The 17,522-nt window shown below is 30.3% G+C and overlaps 1 protein-coding gene and 1 long non-coding RNA gene across 2 annotated transcripts; one reads left to right on the forward strand and one right to left on the reverse strand.

The window, feature by feature from the left end:
* The first annotated feature begins 899 nt into the window (after window positions 1-899).
* On the forward strand, window positions 900-16,898 carry LOC132725663 (uncharacterized). The gene is made up of 6 exons (XM_060710840.1): window positions 900-958; window positions 1,501-1,662; window positions 8,257-8,373; window positions 10,549-11,145; window positions 12,386-12,458; window positions 12,659-16,898. Exons 1-6 carry the CDS (start codon window positions 950-952, stop codon window positions 12,985-12,987), a joined length of 1,287 nt encoding a protein of 428 aa, XP_060566823.1. The 5' UTR covers window positions 900-949; the 3' UTR covers window positions 12,988-16,898.
* On the reverse strand, window positions 3,743-6,211 carry LOC132725662 (uncharacterized). Its single transcript, XR_009625093.1, has 3 exons — window positions 5,455-6,211; window positions 4,948-5,022; window positions 3,743-4,385 (listed from the first exon to the last, which is right to left on the reverse strand). It is a non-coding gene; the product is annotated as an uncharacterized LOC132725662 (long non-coding RNA).
* Window positions 16,899-17,522: the final 624 nt, after the last annotated feature.

Here is a 17,522-nt window from a genome sequence, read left to right on the forward strand (position 1 = left end):
TTGTCTCCTCACACAAACTGTTACCACAAATACATTGTGTACAATTTTAAAGGTTGTGTTTATTTTATATCAAGAAATATTTAGATAGTCTTTACCCAATGTTTACAATATTTACGGTCAACATTCTATGTAATATATTATTGACAAAATACAAAAAACTCCATCATAAACAGCTGATTTACATGATTTGCTGAATGATTTTAATCATTTACATCGAAATGTAATTTTTGCACCAATATTTAAAAGGTTTTTTTTTCAGTTCCAATGAAGTTGAGATGTATCTTATCTTAAGCATATGTATATCGTAAATGACCCCTGTGTTATAAATTTTGATTGAAGTTTAATTAAATGCTCAAATGTTTCTGCTCTATTGAGCACAATTTTCTCCAGACCTAAAAAGAGAAATAAACAAGTTAGTCTTTTGATAGATTTTCATTAAAATAAAGGGGTCCTTTAAATTACTAAAATTGCTAAAATTGTTTAGGTCCACTGCAAGAGCTAAAGCTAATTAACCTTTAAATGACATAAATGATCAACTGCTATTGATTTTGATTAAACTGTATGGTAGTCATTTACAAAAAATGTTCAGATGGTTTTGATCTGTTAAACAAGATGGCAACCGGTGCTGTAAATATAAATGAGCTGTATGATTGACATCTCCACCTCAGTTCCTTTATAAATTTTCAGAGGTGATCCTTACAAGGCAATGTTAAAGTTGTTTAAGTTTGCTTAACAAAATTGCTGCTAGAGCTAAAATTAGTAAACCCCTTATAATGCAATTTGTAGTTTTTGTTGAAACTGTACAGCAATGGTCCTAAGGAAAAAAGTTTTTATCTATTCTCTTAAATTAAGGTTTAGATCCTGTAGAGCTAAAACTGCTAAAACTGTTCATAAAGGATACTGATCTTGTTTTCCAGGCAAGACAAATCTACCCCATATTGTTGGAAGAATGCCAAAGGTAAGGATTCAAATACATTTATATCTTGTAATAAATTAGTAACATTTTTTTGTTCTATTATATATTATATTATTGTTCCCTGCCTTTGTGAAGCAAAATGGGGATATAGGAATGGGCATTGTCTGTCCATTTTGTTTGTGCATTAGTCTGCCCGAGCTTACATTTGGATATTTATTTGGCTAGTCTCAGGAGCAATAGGAAACTGTAACTTCTCTTTCAATATGCTAGAAGAAAAAGCAACAGTGGCTGTGGTGCAGTACTGTGTCAGCATACTGAACCGGCATAACTAGTGGTTTGAGTCCTGACTGCAGCGTACTGATTATTCGTGTGATTTTTTCTTATAAAAACATGTATAATATGTATAATATCATTTACAAGTACATTTACAAGTCATAATGTGGTATATGATAATTGATTATAAGATTAGGTTGTATATTGCGTTGATATTACGTTATGAACTCATTTTCTTCAATTGCTCAATCATAATTCATACTCCTTTGATATTGAAACATAATGTTATGAACATTTATTTGGTTTTGCAGATCATTAACCCCGCCGATCTATTAAAAACACACTTGACTGGTGTAATAGACCATGGTCATCAGAAATTCACCATATATATTGATATCAACCAGTATCCTCATGATCCAAATTTGACTATGAATATCCTTTTGAAAAAGCTTTTACAGTTGACACATGACAATGTAAGTAGCTATTTAATGTTATATAATAATGTTGTAAACGTTTTGCAGTAACATGTTCTATATTTAGCCCTTGTTTAGTCATTGCCATCACTATAGAGCCACTGTATACTGTTTGTAGCCAAATTGAGTCCATAACATCAGAAGTCAAGTAACACTCAGAATAAGGTCCTAATGTAGCTCAATAACTTTTCTGTTGTACGTTTTATTTTTACTTTTATATAAAATGGATGCTAAGGGAAGAAAACAAAAAACTAACGAAAATATAACTTGAAAATAAAACTTATTTGCGTCAATAATATAATATACGTATCAATAAAGATACTTTTGATAGGTCATAGTTAAAAAAGATTATAAGCTTGTCTGTGTCAAAGGAATGTCAAGCTATTATGATCACTGCATCATCATTCAAGAACTTTAATGTAGCCCATTATTCTATCGTTTTAAAAGTTACCAAAATGAAACCAATGGAATACTTCCTTATCAGTACAAATATGTAAGAATGAAATATAGAATTGCTATGTCAAAGCCTTTCAAATCACAGGCTGATTATTAAATTAGGTATATATATAAATGTTATAAAAGAAAATCTTATATGTAATGTTTGTCAACAGTTTAAAGATATACTATGCTCAAATTTGATTTTTAAAAATATTAATAATTGCTACATATTCTCTTTGTTTGTATAAAATAAACATGTTTCAACTTTATTTAAAGTAGATATGTTAGGTTTGAACTCTACACGCTACAGGTGGTCACAATATGAATATATAGTGTCATTTAAAAAACTGGCGTTTTTTTTTTAAGAAAAGACCAACTTAACTTGACCCGTAATAGGGAATGCAGCTCCCTATACATAGTTTATTCATTATTTTATTCAAATTAAAAATATTCAGTAAGAATTTCATGGATTTCAATACATTTCTCGCTCATTCTCAATAAAACACAGCATTTGATGTTCCACTGGGTAGCTCTTATACGAAGGTTTTTCTTGAGATCAAAATGTCGTTAGAAAGGTGCCTGCCACTTTGTCTAATAGGGACTCTCTCGGTTTTACATTTTTATCTGGTATTTTTCTTTTACAAGTACCATTAATGCCCTAAAATGTAACATATGTTACTGTCGCCACCTAGAATTTTCAACTTTGACATTGTGTTTCAGAAAAATAAGTTCCAGAATAAATGAAACATGTGCAATTAGTCATTTCTGCGTGTATATGCACTTTGATTATTAGTAAAAATTATATTTGACTGTTAAAACCTCATTGATAAAATGGATGATCAAATGTCGCCAAATGCAAATAAATAAATAGTGACAAACCTTGAACAGTTAGAAGCGAAACAGAAATTACATAATTGAATCGATGCATGCTTAATAATACAGCATATATATAATTATAAGCAAAAATAAGCTTGCAGCCCCTCAAATACCATCCTGTTTTCGGAAATTTTCATTTTTTATTCAAATCTTTTCAGCAGCATTTTAAAAAGAAATATACGTTACCAATGTTTAAGAGCTGATCCATTCAAGGAAGACTCCAAACAAGAAAGAAAATTAACACATGTGTAACTCTGATATATTAACCACAAATTATGGTTATACGCTCTTGCATCATTTTTCAAACCACTTTCAATGTAAAAATGAAACATACGTTACAGAAACATACGTTACCAACTTTTTAAAATAATTTTATCAAAAGGGAAATTGAAGTCAGAAAGCACATATAACAGCAACATTAACTTCAATTTGACATTAGTAAGTAAATTTTGTTAACTTTTGTAAAGTTTAAACTTGTTTAAGTAACCACAGTGAAACAAACGTTACTTTTATCAAACAGACTTTATATTGTTTACACCTGCAAATATAAAAACATAAAATCGCATTTTTATGACAATAGAATGGTGTAAATTTGATTCCTAAATACAAAAAATTGATATTAGATGTAAGTTTCAATTCTGTGATAAAGTTCATAATTAAGTCAGTGTGAAACATACGTTACTCCAACTTACAATTCAACAATTTTTGAAAATTAAAGTTAAAGTTGGGATTAGCATGCCTGTTAGTAACGGTTATCTTGTATTCCTGTACGAAATTTTCTGCACGGAAATGGGGCGGAATTCAAAGACAGATTCCGCCCAGAAATTTAAATTCTCCCCCGAATATACAAGTGTTAAACCATTTGCTTTTGGCACGGATTCCGGCCGGATTCCAGGCGGAAATGGAACGGATTCTGGGCGGAATTGGGACGAAATATGCAAATGAGTTGGGGCGGAATTTTGAAGCGGAATCTTGGGGCGGAACCTTGGGGCGGAATTTCGGAGCGGAATTGTCAAACAAGATTCTGGGCGGAATTCTGTGACAGAATTCAGGGGGCGGAATTTTATGAGTTTATCATGATCACATGTTTTGGGATAAAATGATCAATAATGTATCACATTAAATTTTCTTTCACAAAATTTAATAAAAAAGATATCATATCCTTTAGTCCAAATACAGAAAAGAATACCCTACATTCACTATAACACAAACAGTTTTTTTCTACCTGCAGGTTTTGGAATCTTAGAATCCAACACTTTGTTGTTTTTTTTGCAATTATTTTGCTGGAAGTGTTTCAATCATAAATTTGTTTCAAATGTTTCTTATTATTTAAATTACTATTTCTTTAATCCATGTCTGTTTTAAGTCCACTGCCTGTGTTTCCTAGAACTTCTTGTGGTTGTGCTCACCTTTAATAATAAAATTCATAATTAATTAAACAAATATTTTGTAATGAATTGAGCCATGTCATGACAAAACCAACATAATGGGTTTGCGACCAGCATGGATCCAGACCAGCCTGCGCATCTGCGCGGTCTCATCAGGATCCATGCTGTTCGCTTACAATCCCTATTACAAGTAGAGAAACTGATAGCGAACAGCATTGATCCTGATCAGACTGCACTGAGGCGCAGGCTGGTCTGGATCCATGCTGGTCGCAAACCCATTATGTTGGTTTTGTCATGACATGGCTCAATTATGTTTTATTGCATAATTATATGCAGTTATATTTTATATTTTTTAATAATATCAAATTTTATGTTTCAACAGTATTAAATATTAACTATGCTTATAAAGCATATTCAAAAATAGTAAAGCAACACAGAATCAGTTATTCAAGTGTACAAGTGTTTAAGAATTGCTCTGTATAAGAATTAACTGACTGCTTTATGTGCGACACTATTTAATACTGGTTATGTATTTTTTAAGGAAAGATGTTGAATAGTTAAGTATAGAGATTTAAAAATATACCTTTTTAGGATTAATACTGCACATCATTATTAAACACCTGGCATCTCACAGTCAGCACTTAAGTCCCTGAGCAGCCTAATTAATTATGAGTGTAAAATGTAATTTTAGATTGTTCCATAGGAAAGACAACACAAACATGTAAAATAATAAATGATTATGATGACCCTGTTCAACTGTACAAAACTACTGATTGTACCATTTAGTCCTATTTAATCAAATTTATTTAATTTGGGTAATTTCCAGGAAATGCAAAAGATATACTTACATGCTATTTATACAATATAGATTTACACAACCATTATATTAACAAAAAAATCATTGAATAATTTTAACTTGCAAATTATACATGTATTAAAGATTTAAAACAATTATCAGAAAATCAAAACAAATGTATGAAGTTGAAAATACTAAAACAACAATGACCTCTTGTTACAAATTTTAGTTGGCTACTTTAATAGTATTGATAGTCGTCATATAAAATTAATGTAACTAAAAGTTAATAATTACCTGATTATGTTATACATCTCCTTGTCCCATGTTATCATACCAATTACTTTAACACTTTGAGATCTTAAACAAAACTTTACTCCAAAATTGTTAAAATATCAAGTTCATCCTCCACTCTTTTTGCTGACCCAGATATCTTAGAATTCAAAATTCACAACAGTTTACTGTATAATGGACCGGTCCATCATTATGTAAAACAGGGTTAATTTACTCATCATCTTAACTTTCATTCATTGAATGTAAAAGAAAAATCAAATAACAAATAGATATATATAAATTTAAAAAAACAATTACAAATTTTTGTACAAAAAAAAATGCAATATGTCCTAGACAAATTCTACATATGCAATTTATAATGTTATCTCTCCCCAAAATAATTACATGGAACAGCCTGATCTGTTGGAATGACCAGTCATGCGTAGATGATGGGAAACTGCTGGTCAGTAGAGTTTTATCAGAGCTCTGATCTGTGTAGTGTAAAATCTGGGTGAATATAATCTCAGTGAGAATATACATTGTAGTATTTATTTACCTACCGTAAATAAAAGCAATTATTGGGCATATTGGTTGATCAATTTTATATAGATTAAAAGGGCATTATATATGAGATTATTTCATGCACTGTATTGTTTTGTTTATATTTTTTATAACAAAATCATGAATTCTTAGAATTTAAAATGGCAAGCACACTTATAATCTTGTCCCTATGTGACTGCCCTATATTCTATAGTATATTCAAATTTAAAAAGCATTCTTATTTTAATGTTGCTTTTAGAATGATGTCCTAAAATCATATTTAAAATTCATAATACAGTAAATGTATTATAATACAAGCTGTATGAAAAATCTTTATATTATAAACTTGAGCATTTTGGAGGTGAATGTTTTCAAATTCTACACTAAGATTATTACAGTTTTTCAGTACAAAAAGTATAAATTAGTCTGACAATATAATTATTAATGCCACATTTTTTATCTAAAAAGAAGGCCTATTTTAATGTCTAAAAAAATAAATAAATAATAAATTCTAAAAATACACCTGTAATTATTGGTTCAGCAAAAAAAATAAGTACAGTAGGTAAAATTTCAATGTCTGCAAGTGCAAAAACAGGAGTACAATTATGATTTGGACATCTTATATGTGAAATTCTGTTCAAGAAAAATGTTTAAGTATAGAATTCCGCCCGTAGTGAAGACTATTCCTAATATTACCAAAAAAAATTTCAAAGTTGAAAATTCTGTCCAAGATGAAATGTTTAAGTATAAATTCTGCTCAAAATAAAATTCCAGCCGGAATTTTTCTAGTTTTCCGCCCAGAAAAGTGAACAAAATATTTTTCTTGTGAGACAGAATGGCACAGATTTTGCGTTTCCGTCCCTGGTCCGCCCAGAAATCACTGATTCCGTGCCAATTCCGTGCCAATTCCGCCCAGAATCCGTGCCAAAATTTCGTACAGGTTAGATGTAAGAAGACACAAACGTGTTTTTGCAAAGGAAAGAACGTTTCATAATATGTTAATGAGGCAGAAATGTTAAAAATATATAACAAGCTGTCAAGTTCTCAACAACAACTAATTCGTTTCTGCAAAGAGCTTGCTGACCGTATTTTATTCTATATATAATAATGTTAAAATAATATCCAAAAATATAAATTATTCTACAAAAAATATAATTGTTTTCTTCACCTTTACTTGTATTTGAATGCTTTCTACGAATATTTAACTTTGAAGAAATTGACTGAAATTAAGCAAGGTACCCAACTTCCTTAAATTTTCCTGGGTTAGAAAATTCCTCTAGATACACATTTTGATATATTTTACACACATTTGTTATTTATATGCAGCCAATATGTTACATTATTAGATCTGAAATCAACGTTACCGAGGAAATACAGTGTCATTACCGCAGTAAATGCCATCCTGTTATATTATAGTTTCTTGTTGAAAATATTTCTAGAAAACTTGCAAAATACCCTAAACATTTACTTCAGCAATAAAAAATGACACAATAACAACATCAAATATTTAATATTTTCCAACCTCAAATGCTTTATTTTATTGAGAATGGGCGTTCTAAGATAAAATTGTTTTACCCAAAGATGAGCAAAGTATATCTTTAATAATGCAAAGGTAATTGATTGTGAACACCATGCATTTTTAAATGTGTTGAATTACTGTTAGACAAATCTATTTATTTAACTGGTATATACATGGAACAGAACCTCAAGATGTCATCTCAAAACCCTGGCATGTAAAAATGTATCTATTTATATCTATCAACTTATGAATAAGACACTGAAAGCTATATTTTTGAAGTTATTCCTTAACTCGAAATTTCGTCAATATTAGTTGCACTTAACAGAGGAGTGCTAACACTGCATGTGATTCTAAGAGTTAATATTGTTCTTGATAGATTTTAAAATCACAAGAATTATGCTTTGCCTGTTTATGAGATTAATTATATTCAAGTTTAAAATGAAAACTAATATTATACACTATGGAACATCAACTCTTTCATTGAAAATGTAAGAAAATATTTGTATTGTCACTTTCAGTGTAAGGAAGTCTTTGCAATAATTGTTTTAACAATTGAGATTTATTCTATTGGAAATAAGGTGACAAGTAGGTTTTCTTTTTAAAATTACCATTAAATCTGTACCAGATTATTAAAACATTAATTTGTAAACTGATAAGCATGCATTGTAGATGTGTGCAATTACACAGTGACTTTCAAAAACTATGAATTATAATTATCAATTAGATTTTATTAAAAAAGACAGCAATACTTTTTTTCAACATTTCAGGGTAATGTACTACCAAGAGTTTTGTATCTGCAAGCTGACAACTGCTGGCGTGAAAATAAGAACAGATATGTGATGGCATTTTTTGAGTTGTTAGTTATGGAAAATATATTTGATGAGGTAAGTTTATAAATCAAATTATGAACAATCCATTTAAAATCAAGTGTTCAAAATGAAGCATGCTCGCTCATTTTAATATGCAGAACAATTTTCAGAATATAATATTTTGCACCTGGTAGTTCTATAGTTCTGAACATGTTCATTTTGTATCTTCTCAACTGATGGAAGAAAAAACATTACCATAAAGAGACAGGTTTGGACTTCTAGGATTCAAGATCACAATGAGTCTTTACATATGAATGTAATGTAGTATGCAGCTTTGGGCAACCTCAAGTCAAAATGGGTCCCACCCTGGGGTTCATAAACTTTAGAAAAACTTTAAAGAAAAACACATTTAAATCTTACTGTTACCAAAGCTAGGGTAATTTGTGTGGATATTGTCTTGTGGACTTCTACAGGAGTCATAAATCATGTGTTAAATAGTCTTATATAGGTATTAACATTTTAGTCTTCTAATATCTACATTATGCCAAGATCTAAGATATTTGGCATATATCATCTCCAGGTTAACCTCAATAACATTTACAAAAATCATTTCCCTGACATAAAAAGATGACTTTGCACATAAATATATATACATTCACATTTCGTTTGCTCGAACTCGAATGGGGCTTGTGCAAATTTGTTCCAGAAATCGGTAGTTCAAGCCAACCAAGATTGAACTATTATTACGTCAGACATATAGACCTAAAAGTTTTCCAGCTTACATCGGTGAACTCATAAATATGTCAATATTATTGTTTGTTAGTACATCAGTTCATCAAATACATCAATTTTTTAAATAATAAGAATATTTATCCCAGTGTTTTCAAATGAGTATTATGGGTACACTGTGTCAATCTATATTCATGCGTATTGTAATTGGTTGAGTCGATTGGGCAACCATTTTCATAACTTGTTGGACAATGTTCAAAATATATTTGAGCCGTGTCACGAGAAAACCAACATAATGGGTTTGCGACCAGCATAGATCCAGACTAGCCTGCGCATCCGCGCAGTCTGATCAGGATCCATGCTGTTCGCTATCAGTTTCACTACTTGTTATAGGGTTGGTAAGCGAACAGCATGGATCCTGATCAGACTGCGTGGATGTGCAGGCTGGTCTGGATCCATGCTGGTCGCAAACCCATTATGTTGGTTTTGTCGTGACACGGCTCATTTATGTGTTTATGGGATAAATGATGAATCTTATTTTAAAACAATGAATTAATAAAATATTTTAAGAAATAACAACATTTTACAGCAGCATCTATTTGTAGTCATTTACAAAAATCAACACCATACAAGTATCATTCTATAAATAGATAACACTGTTACAATTCACGTTGCATGGACCACAGCTGTAATTGACAGCTGTCCGGGTAAATGTCTTTTATTTATTAACTTTTGCACATTTTACTTATTTCATGAGTTATTTTCTTTTTAACTTTACTAAAGACGGCAAATTAACAATATTATCATAGGAAACAGGTCAGTTGGAATAATAACTCTCAACACTATCGCATATTTTTTCAATTATCTTAATTATCTTCCTGTTTATTTTAAATATTGAACAACCTAAACAAAGTTCATTTCAAATACTTTACATTACACTACAAAATATGTATAAAAATGAAAACTGGTACTTCTTTAAGGTCCTGAATGAGGTATACAAAACCCACAAAAGTAGATAAAGTCAGAGCTTAAATTCTTTAGAAAAAAATGATAGGAAAGTCAGCATCAGTAATTTATTTTTACATCTTATATGTTTGATCTATTTCATATTGATATAAAAAAAAATTATTCAAAAATCATTCCTAAGTGAGTAAGTCAGTCGCCTGTGGTTAATACAAGTAATTCTAACTACCTTATTGTTATTTTGTAAAAAGGACGTTTTGAAGCCATTTTAGCCGACAACAAGTTTATGTTATTTGAAAATATTTAAAAGTTAAACAACTTACAAAAAGTCTTCACATTCTGCCCTGCACCTATACAACTAGGTGACCATATGCTTGTTTGTTGAAAAACAAGGTTATTACAATTATATTTATCAAGTGTCGAGGTTATATATGCGTCGGAGTTATCTCTATGACCAGTAAAGTCAAACTTTTTTGACTGAGTGATGAAAATGAATTGAAAAATTGATATATTTGGGTTATGATTAGCCAATTATTTTCATTTTTGTTTTTATTTCAGGTTCATATTTCCTTTTTGTTTGTTGGGCATACACATGAGGATGTTGATGCAGGTTTCAGTCGAATAGGAGAATTCTTAAGAAGAAATGATGCAGAAACAGTAGAAGATCTGCTGAATACTATTCCAAATTCAGAACTTCTAAATAACATGTTCGATATAAAGTCTTGGTTAGAACCACACTTAAATTTAGTCTCCAAACATACAGCTCAGCACCATTTTAAATTTTCCAAGCAGTCTGGAAAAGTAATTGTTGAGTACAAGCTCCACCAAGCAGAGGAATGGTCAAAGCAAGAAACTACATATCTCTTTAAAAAGCCAGATGGAAAACCAAAAATTTTGAAAGCAGATGTTACAAAATTAGATTTTGAAAGACTGCAAAAATTGATAAATTCAATGACTTTCATGTTTAGCGACAACTCCAAAAAAAAGTGGTGGGACAGATTCCTTAAAGAAAAATGCATAATAAAAGATTCTGGTAGAAAACTTTGGATTGATGACCTGCCAAGGCAGGCTGCTATTGTGAGACAAGTTGACAATATAGATGTAATTCCAGAGACGATCAAAAGGATGATAGTGAAAGAGACAGAGCCTGTGAAGGTAATTTTATGTTATTAAATCTAACTGTCTTGAAATTATACAATTTGTATACCTACTTTTATATAATATGGTACTGTTGAAAGTTTTTGCTAAATGTAAAGGTATTAAGATTTCTTTATGTTAAACTCAATATTAGAATTTAGCTTATCATAAATATTCTCTATACAATAGTCATATTCTGGACTACAGATATACCAAGGCAATGCCTATTTACACCCATTGAACAGGAAAGATATCATGAATAAATAAATGAATAATTTTTTACTTATTCTCATGCTTTGTCTTAAAGGGACTCCACTGAGGTATTTTGACATGATGGGACTGAAAATATTTTTTCCAGATAAATGTACCATTTGATGTAGGTTTAGACCACTTATCTTTGTGCAAATTTTCAGATCATTCGCGCACTTCGTTTTTCCAGAATAATTATTCAAATTGTAAAAAAATGACCCAAAATGAAAAGCGTTTAAACGCTTTTCACTCAAATCGGTCTAAGAAAATCATTAAAATATGATTTTCAATTTATTTCATATTATATTCCTTAACTATCTTTGCATATATTTCTATTAAAAGTGCCCCAGCTCATTTATGTCAGAAATTCAAATGTTATGTTTTAAGGCTTTTAAACCTCAGTGGAGTCCCTTTAAAAGACCATTGTACTAAGTCACTTTTTGGAGTTTCCGTTGTGTGGTCCTTAATATGAGTCTGTATATCAATATGTCCACCAAAAATGGTTCCTGCCAGCTAACATTAAAACTCAATTATAAGCTACTTAACATATATTGATATCACATATACCATTATCATATGTGTTTATATTCTGTTTACAAAGGCTCAGTATGTGTCATGTAGAATATCATACAGGGATTAATATTCCAATTACAATGGTACATATGTTTCCAATGTGACTCTTTTACTTTTACAAATGCTTGGTCTTTTAGAAATTGTGACAATGAAACTATATGAAGCATTTAATTAAGAACTAGTAAATAATTGCATGGAACATAGCATGAAATATTGTTTATTATTCAAAATAAATGAATGTGATGACTGGCTTCCAAGGCAATCGTACGGGAATAAGCAGGGGACCAAATGTTACTGTAAACAAATGTCATGTGATCACCAAATCATGAGACAATTAGTAACATAGTCAGATTGCATATATAGTACTTTTATAGATAAATAACATAGCCTGATTACATATGGTGCTTAACATTATTAATAAAATATTTCTTTTTAGATTGTATCAAAAGAAAAAAATCAAGTGAAACAGAAAAGTAAAACAACGTCATTTCAAAGGAAAAGAAAAACAGGTAAATAATGCCATTGAAAACTATCAATGATTAAGTTGTAATGCTAGAATACATACATGCAAGTATATAACTTTATCTTTTAAAGCTATGCTTAAAGTCAAGTATGACAAAATGATACTGGTCAACAGTTATCTAGTGGTTTGAAGAGAGTACAACACACCAAAACACGTTTTTGTATTATTTCTATTATGAATTTTAAGGTAGACAGAGGACATGCTATAGATATGAAAAACAACAATGTCAAATACCACTGGATGGAGAAATCAAAAGACAGATTTGGCATAACATACTACAAGACCTGTTAGACTACATTTTGCCCACAGCTATATTGTTGCTTTTCATTTTGCTCTTGTTTTTCAGTTATTTGCATAGTTATTCAATATTTTATGTTTTGAGTTTAATTGTTAAATTATGGATGACAGTTTTGATTTCGCATTTAGGGGTAATATCCAAGCATATCAATAGTGATATATCTTTTTTCTGCCACAGTGCACCGTGGTATGAAAACTGCATTGAACAATTGACTTGAATGTTGCATAACATATTGAAATGATACCATATTAACAGAAAAATATGAAGCAAAAAAAAATCACTTAAAAGAAAGAAAGCTACATAGAAGGTAGAAAACATTTGGGGCTTGCTAACTTAGTTGATGAGGTAAATTCAGCTGGAGATAACTTTAAAACAAGATCATAGTGACCCCCATTTTTTGTTAAAAGCTTGATTGTTTAGACAGCTCAAAGTGTATTAAAATTCTGGTTTACATTTTGCCTAACTGTTGTAAATGCGTTTAATTGTCCTTTATTTTTCTAAAACACCACTTTTAAGAAACATGTGATCTTTGTTTTATGTTGACCGAAGAAGGGGGATTGTCATGTTATGTTTAAACATAAAATATTTTATTTGTTTTAAAACATGCGAAAAGGAGGATGCATTTTCATTGTTTTTAAACTTTGTTCAGAGGCTATCTGTTGTCATTTTCAGTAACATTAAACAGGAGGACTACATAATATATTTGCTTCTTATATAACAATTATTGTTTGTTTTGTTGCTCAACGTTTTTTTTAAATTGAGGTATTGTTACAGTCATGTCAGCGTTTCTGCCCGCAAACTTGTACCTAACCCCGACCTTCATTCATAAATGATTGACCTTCAAGGTCATATGTTATAAATTGTGCTTGTTTTTCTGTGATTTTTGGTAATATTAGATGTAACTTTGTAAATTTTTAATGGATCTTCCTAAAGGTTGCATATATTTTGCATATATTAATCATTTAGGATAGTCCTTAAAGTGTACTAGACCAATCTTGATCTTTGCTCATGAATGACTTTGACCTAGAAGGTCAAATTATTGAAATTTTCAATAATTTTGTTGCTGTAACTGGCTATAATTTTCTTATTATTGATTGGATTTGCTTCATGTTATTATATAAGATTCTTTGATAAGACCTTCATGTATATTAAACTCAGATTGACATTGGCTCTTTTATGACCTAAACCTTGAAGTATAAATTATTGAATTTTCTACCATTTTTGCTATAATTGACTTTAATTGGTAATTTACATATGGGTTATCTTCATACTTTGACAACACAACATTTTAGACAAGGCCTTCTAAAAGGTTTAATTGACATTGGCCATGAGCTATAAATCACCTTGACCATTAAGGTCAAATTGTTAAATTTCAGTGAAATTGTCATTATATAGTCAAGTGTCATTATATAGTTATTATACCCCCACAAACGAAGCATAAAACTATGTGCTTTTTGAGATGTCTATAGAAAATGTTAACTGCATGAAATGATGGAGTGGATAAGTCCGTCATTTCGTTAATTTTTCCTAAAGACTCTTTTAACAAAATGCATAGTCTTTGATTTAAGTTAGATTGAAAAAGGCGGACTAGTCCTCTTTTCCGTTTCATAATTTATTTTTGATTGTTGTATTAAGGTGGATTACCGTCATTTCAATTAACGTTTTCTAAAGACTCCTTGATCTTTATTTCAAGTTTAATTGAAGAAGGCGGACTAATCCTCCTTTAGTTTTTATTTGAATTATTGTTTAAAGTTAGATTAGTCCGTCATTTTATTAATGATTTCTAAGACTCCTTGATCTTTAGTAGAGTTTAATTGTAAAAGGCGGACTAATCCTCCTTGAGTTTTTTTAGTTTGATTATTATTTAAAATTTGATAAGTCTGTCATTTTAGTTAATGATTTTTAAAGACTCCTTGATCTTTATTTCGAGTTTAATTGGAGAAGGCGGACGAATCTTCGAGTTTTTTTTATTGTCTAAAGTTGGATTAGTACGTCATTTCATTTAATGATTTCTGTAGACTCCTTGATCTTTATTTTGAGTTTCACTGAAAAAGGCGGACTAATCCTCCTTCACGTTTTACAATTTAGTTTTTTTTTGTTTTGATTATTGTATAAAGGTGGCTGCGTCATTTCATTTAATGATTTCTGTAGACTCCTTGATCTTTATCTTGAGTTTCACTAAAAAAGGCGGACTAATCCTCCTTCATGTTTTACCATTGAGTTTATTTTTAGTTTGATTATTATTTAAAGTTTGATAAGTCTGTCATTTCAGTTAATGATTTCTAAAGACTCTTGATCTTTATTTCGAGTTTAATTGAGGAAGGCGGACTAATCCTCCTTGAGTTTTCTTATTGTCTAAAGTTGGATAAGTCCGTCATTTCATTTAATGATTTCTAAAGACTCATTGATGTTTATTTTCAGTTTCACTGAAAAAGGCGGACTAATCCTCCTTCATGTTTTCTTATTGAGTTTATTCTTGTTTTGATTATTGCATAAAGGTGGATTAGTCCGTCATTTCAGTTAATGATTTCTAAAGACTCTTGATCTTTATTTCGAGTTTAATTGAGGAAGGCGGACTAATCCTCCTTGAGTTTTTTTATTATCTAAAGTTGGATAAGTCCGTCATTTCATTTTATGATTTCTGTAGACTCCTTAATCTTTATTTTGAGTTTCACTGAAAAAGGCGGACTAATCCTCCTTCATGCTTTCTTGTTGAGTTTATTTTTAGTTTGATTATTATTTAAAGTTTGATAAGTCCGTCATTTCAGTTAATGATTTCTAAAGACTCATTGATCTTTATTTCGAGTTTAATTGAGGAAGGCGGACTAATCCTCCTTGAGTGTTTTTGTTTTGATTATCGCATGAAGGTGAATTAGTCCGTCATTTCAATTAACGTTTTCTAAAGATTATTTTATAAACATCACGTCTTTGGTTTAAGTTACATTGAAGAGGCGGACTAATCCTCCTTCATGTTTTATAATTGAGTTTTAAGTTTGATTATTATTTAAAGTGGGATATGTCCACCATTTCAGTTAATGATTTCTAAAGACTCTTGATCTTTATTTCGAATTTATTTGAGAAGGCGGACTAATCCTCCAACATGTTTTATAATTGAGTTGTTTAGTTTCGGTTATTGAGTTAAATTGAAGAAGGCGGACTAATCCTCCTTGAGTTTTTAGTTTGATTATTGTTTAAAGTTTGATTAGTCCGCCATGCCAGTAAATGGTTTCTAAAGACTCCTGATCTTTATTTTTAATTTCACTGAAAAAGGCGGACTAATCCTCCTTCATGTTTTATAATTGAGTTGTTTAGTTTTGGTTATTGTATAAAGTTGGATTAGTCTGTCCTTTTCAGTTTATGTTTAGTAAAGACTCCTTGAAAAATGCAAAGTATTTGTTTTGACTTAGATTGAAAAAGGCGGACTAATCCTCCTTTTTGTTTTTATAGTTTTTAGTTTTTTATTTATTGTATATATTAAGGTGGATTAGTCCGCCTTTTGAGTTAACATTTTCTAAAGATTATTTGAAAAATATTACGTCTTTGGTTGCGATTACATTGAATGAGGCGGACTAGTCCTCCTTCATGTGTTATAATTGAACATTTTAGTTTTGATTATTGTATAAAAGTGGATTAGTCCGCCATTTCAGTTAATGATTTCTAAAGACTCTTGATCTTTATTTTGAGTTTCACTGAAAAAGGCGGACTAATCCTCCTTCATGTTTGATTATTTAGTTGTTCAGTTTTAGTTATTGAGTTTAATTGAAAAAGGCGGACTAATCCTCCTTGCGTTTTTTAGTTTGATTAAAGTTTGATTAGTCCGTCATTCCAGTAAATGATTTCTAAAGACTTGATCTTTATTTTTAATTTCAATGAAAAAGGCGGACTAATCCTCCTTCATGTTTTATAATTGAGTTGTTTAGTTTTGGTTATTGTATAAAGTTGGATTAGTGTGTCCTATCAGTTTATGTTTGAAAAATGCAAAGTATTTGTTTTCACTTAGATTGAAAAAGGCGGACTAATCCTCCTTTTTGTTTTTATAGTTTTTAGTTTTTTATTTATTGTATATATTAAGGTGGATTAGTCCGCCTTTTGAGTTAACATTTTCTAAAGATTAATTGAGAAATATTACGTCTTGGGTTGAGGTAACATTGAATGAGGCGGACTAGTCCTCCTTCATGTGTTTAAATTGAACATTTTAGTTTTGATAATTGTGTAAAGGTGGATAAGTCCGCCATTTCAATTAATGATTTCTTAAGACTCTTGATCTTTATTTTGAGTTTCACTAAAAAAGGCGGACTAATCCTCCTTCATGTCTGATAATTGAGTTGTTCAGTTTTGGTTATAGAGTTAAATTGAAAAAGGCGGACTAATCCTCCTTCATGTTTTATAATTGAGTTGTTCAGTTTTGGTTATTGTATAAAGTTGGATTAGTCTGTCCTATCAGTTTATGTTTGAAAAATGCAAAGTATTTGTTTTGACTTAGATTGAAAAAGGCGGACTAATCCTCCTTTTTGTTTTTATAGTTTTTAGTTTTTTATTTATTGTATGTATAAAGGTGGATTAGTCCGCCTTTTGAGTTAACATTTTCTAAAGATTAATTGAGAAATATTACGTCTTTGGTTGAGGTTACATTGAATGAGGCGGACTAGTCCTCCTTCATGTGTTAAAATTGAACATTTTAGTTTTGATAATTGTGTAAAGGTGGATTAGTCCGCCATTTCAATTAATGATTTCTAAAGACTCTTGATCTTT

The sequence above is a fragment of the Ruditapes philippinarum genome, unplaced genomic scaffold, assembly GCF_026571515.1.
Source record: "Ruditapes philippinarum isolate M1 unplaced genomic scaffold, ASM2657151v2 ctg11120_1_1_1_1, whole genome shotgun sequence".
NCBI classification, from domain to species: Eukaryota; Metazoa; Mollusca; class Bivalvia; order Venerida; family Veneridae; genus Ruditapes; species Ruditapes philippinarum.

What these genes read in the sequence shown, in the direction of transcription:
- LOC132725663 (XM_060710840.1), top strand. An exon ending in TACAGTTGACACATGACAAT is followed by an intron (nt 1,663 to 8,256) that starts GTAAGTAGCTAT and finishes TCAACATTTCAG; the next exon opens with GGTAATGTACTACCAAGAGT. An exon ending in AAGAGACAGAGCCTGTGAAG is followed by an intron (nt 11,146 to 12,385) that starts GTAATTTTATGT and finishes ATTTCTTTTTAG; the next exon opens with ATTGTATCAAAAGAAAAAAA.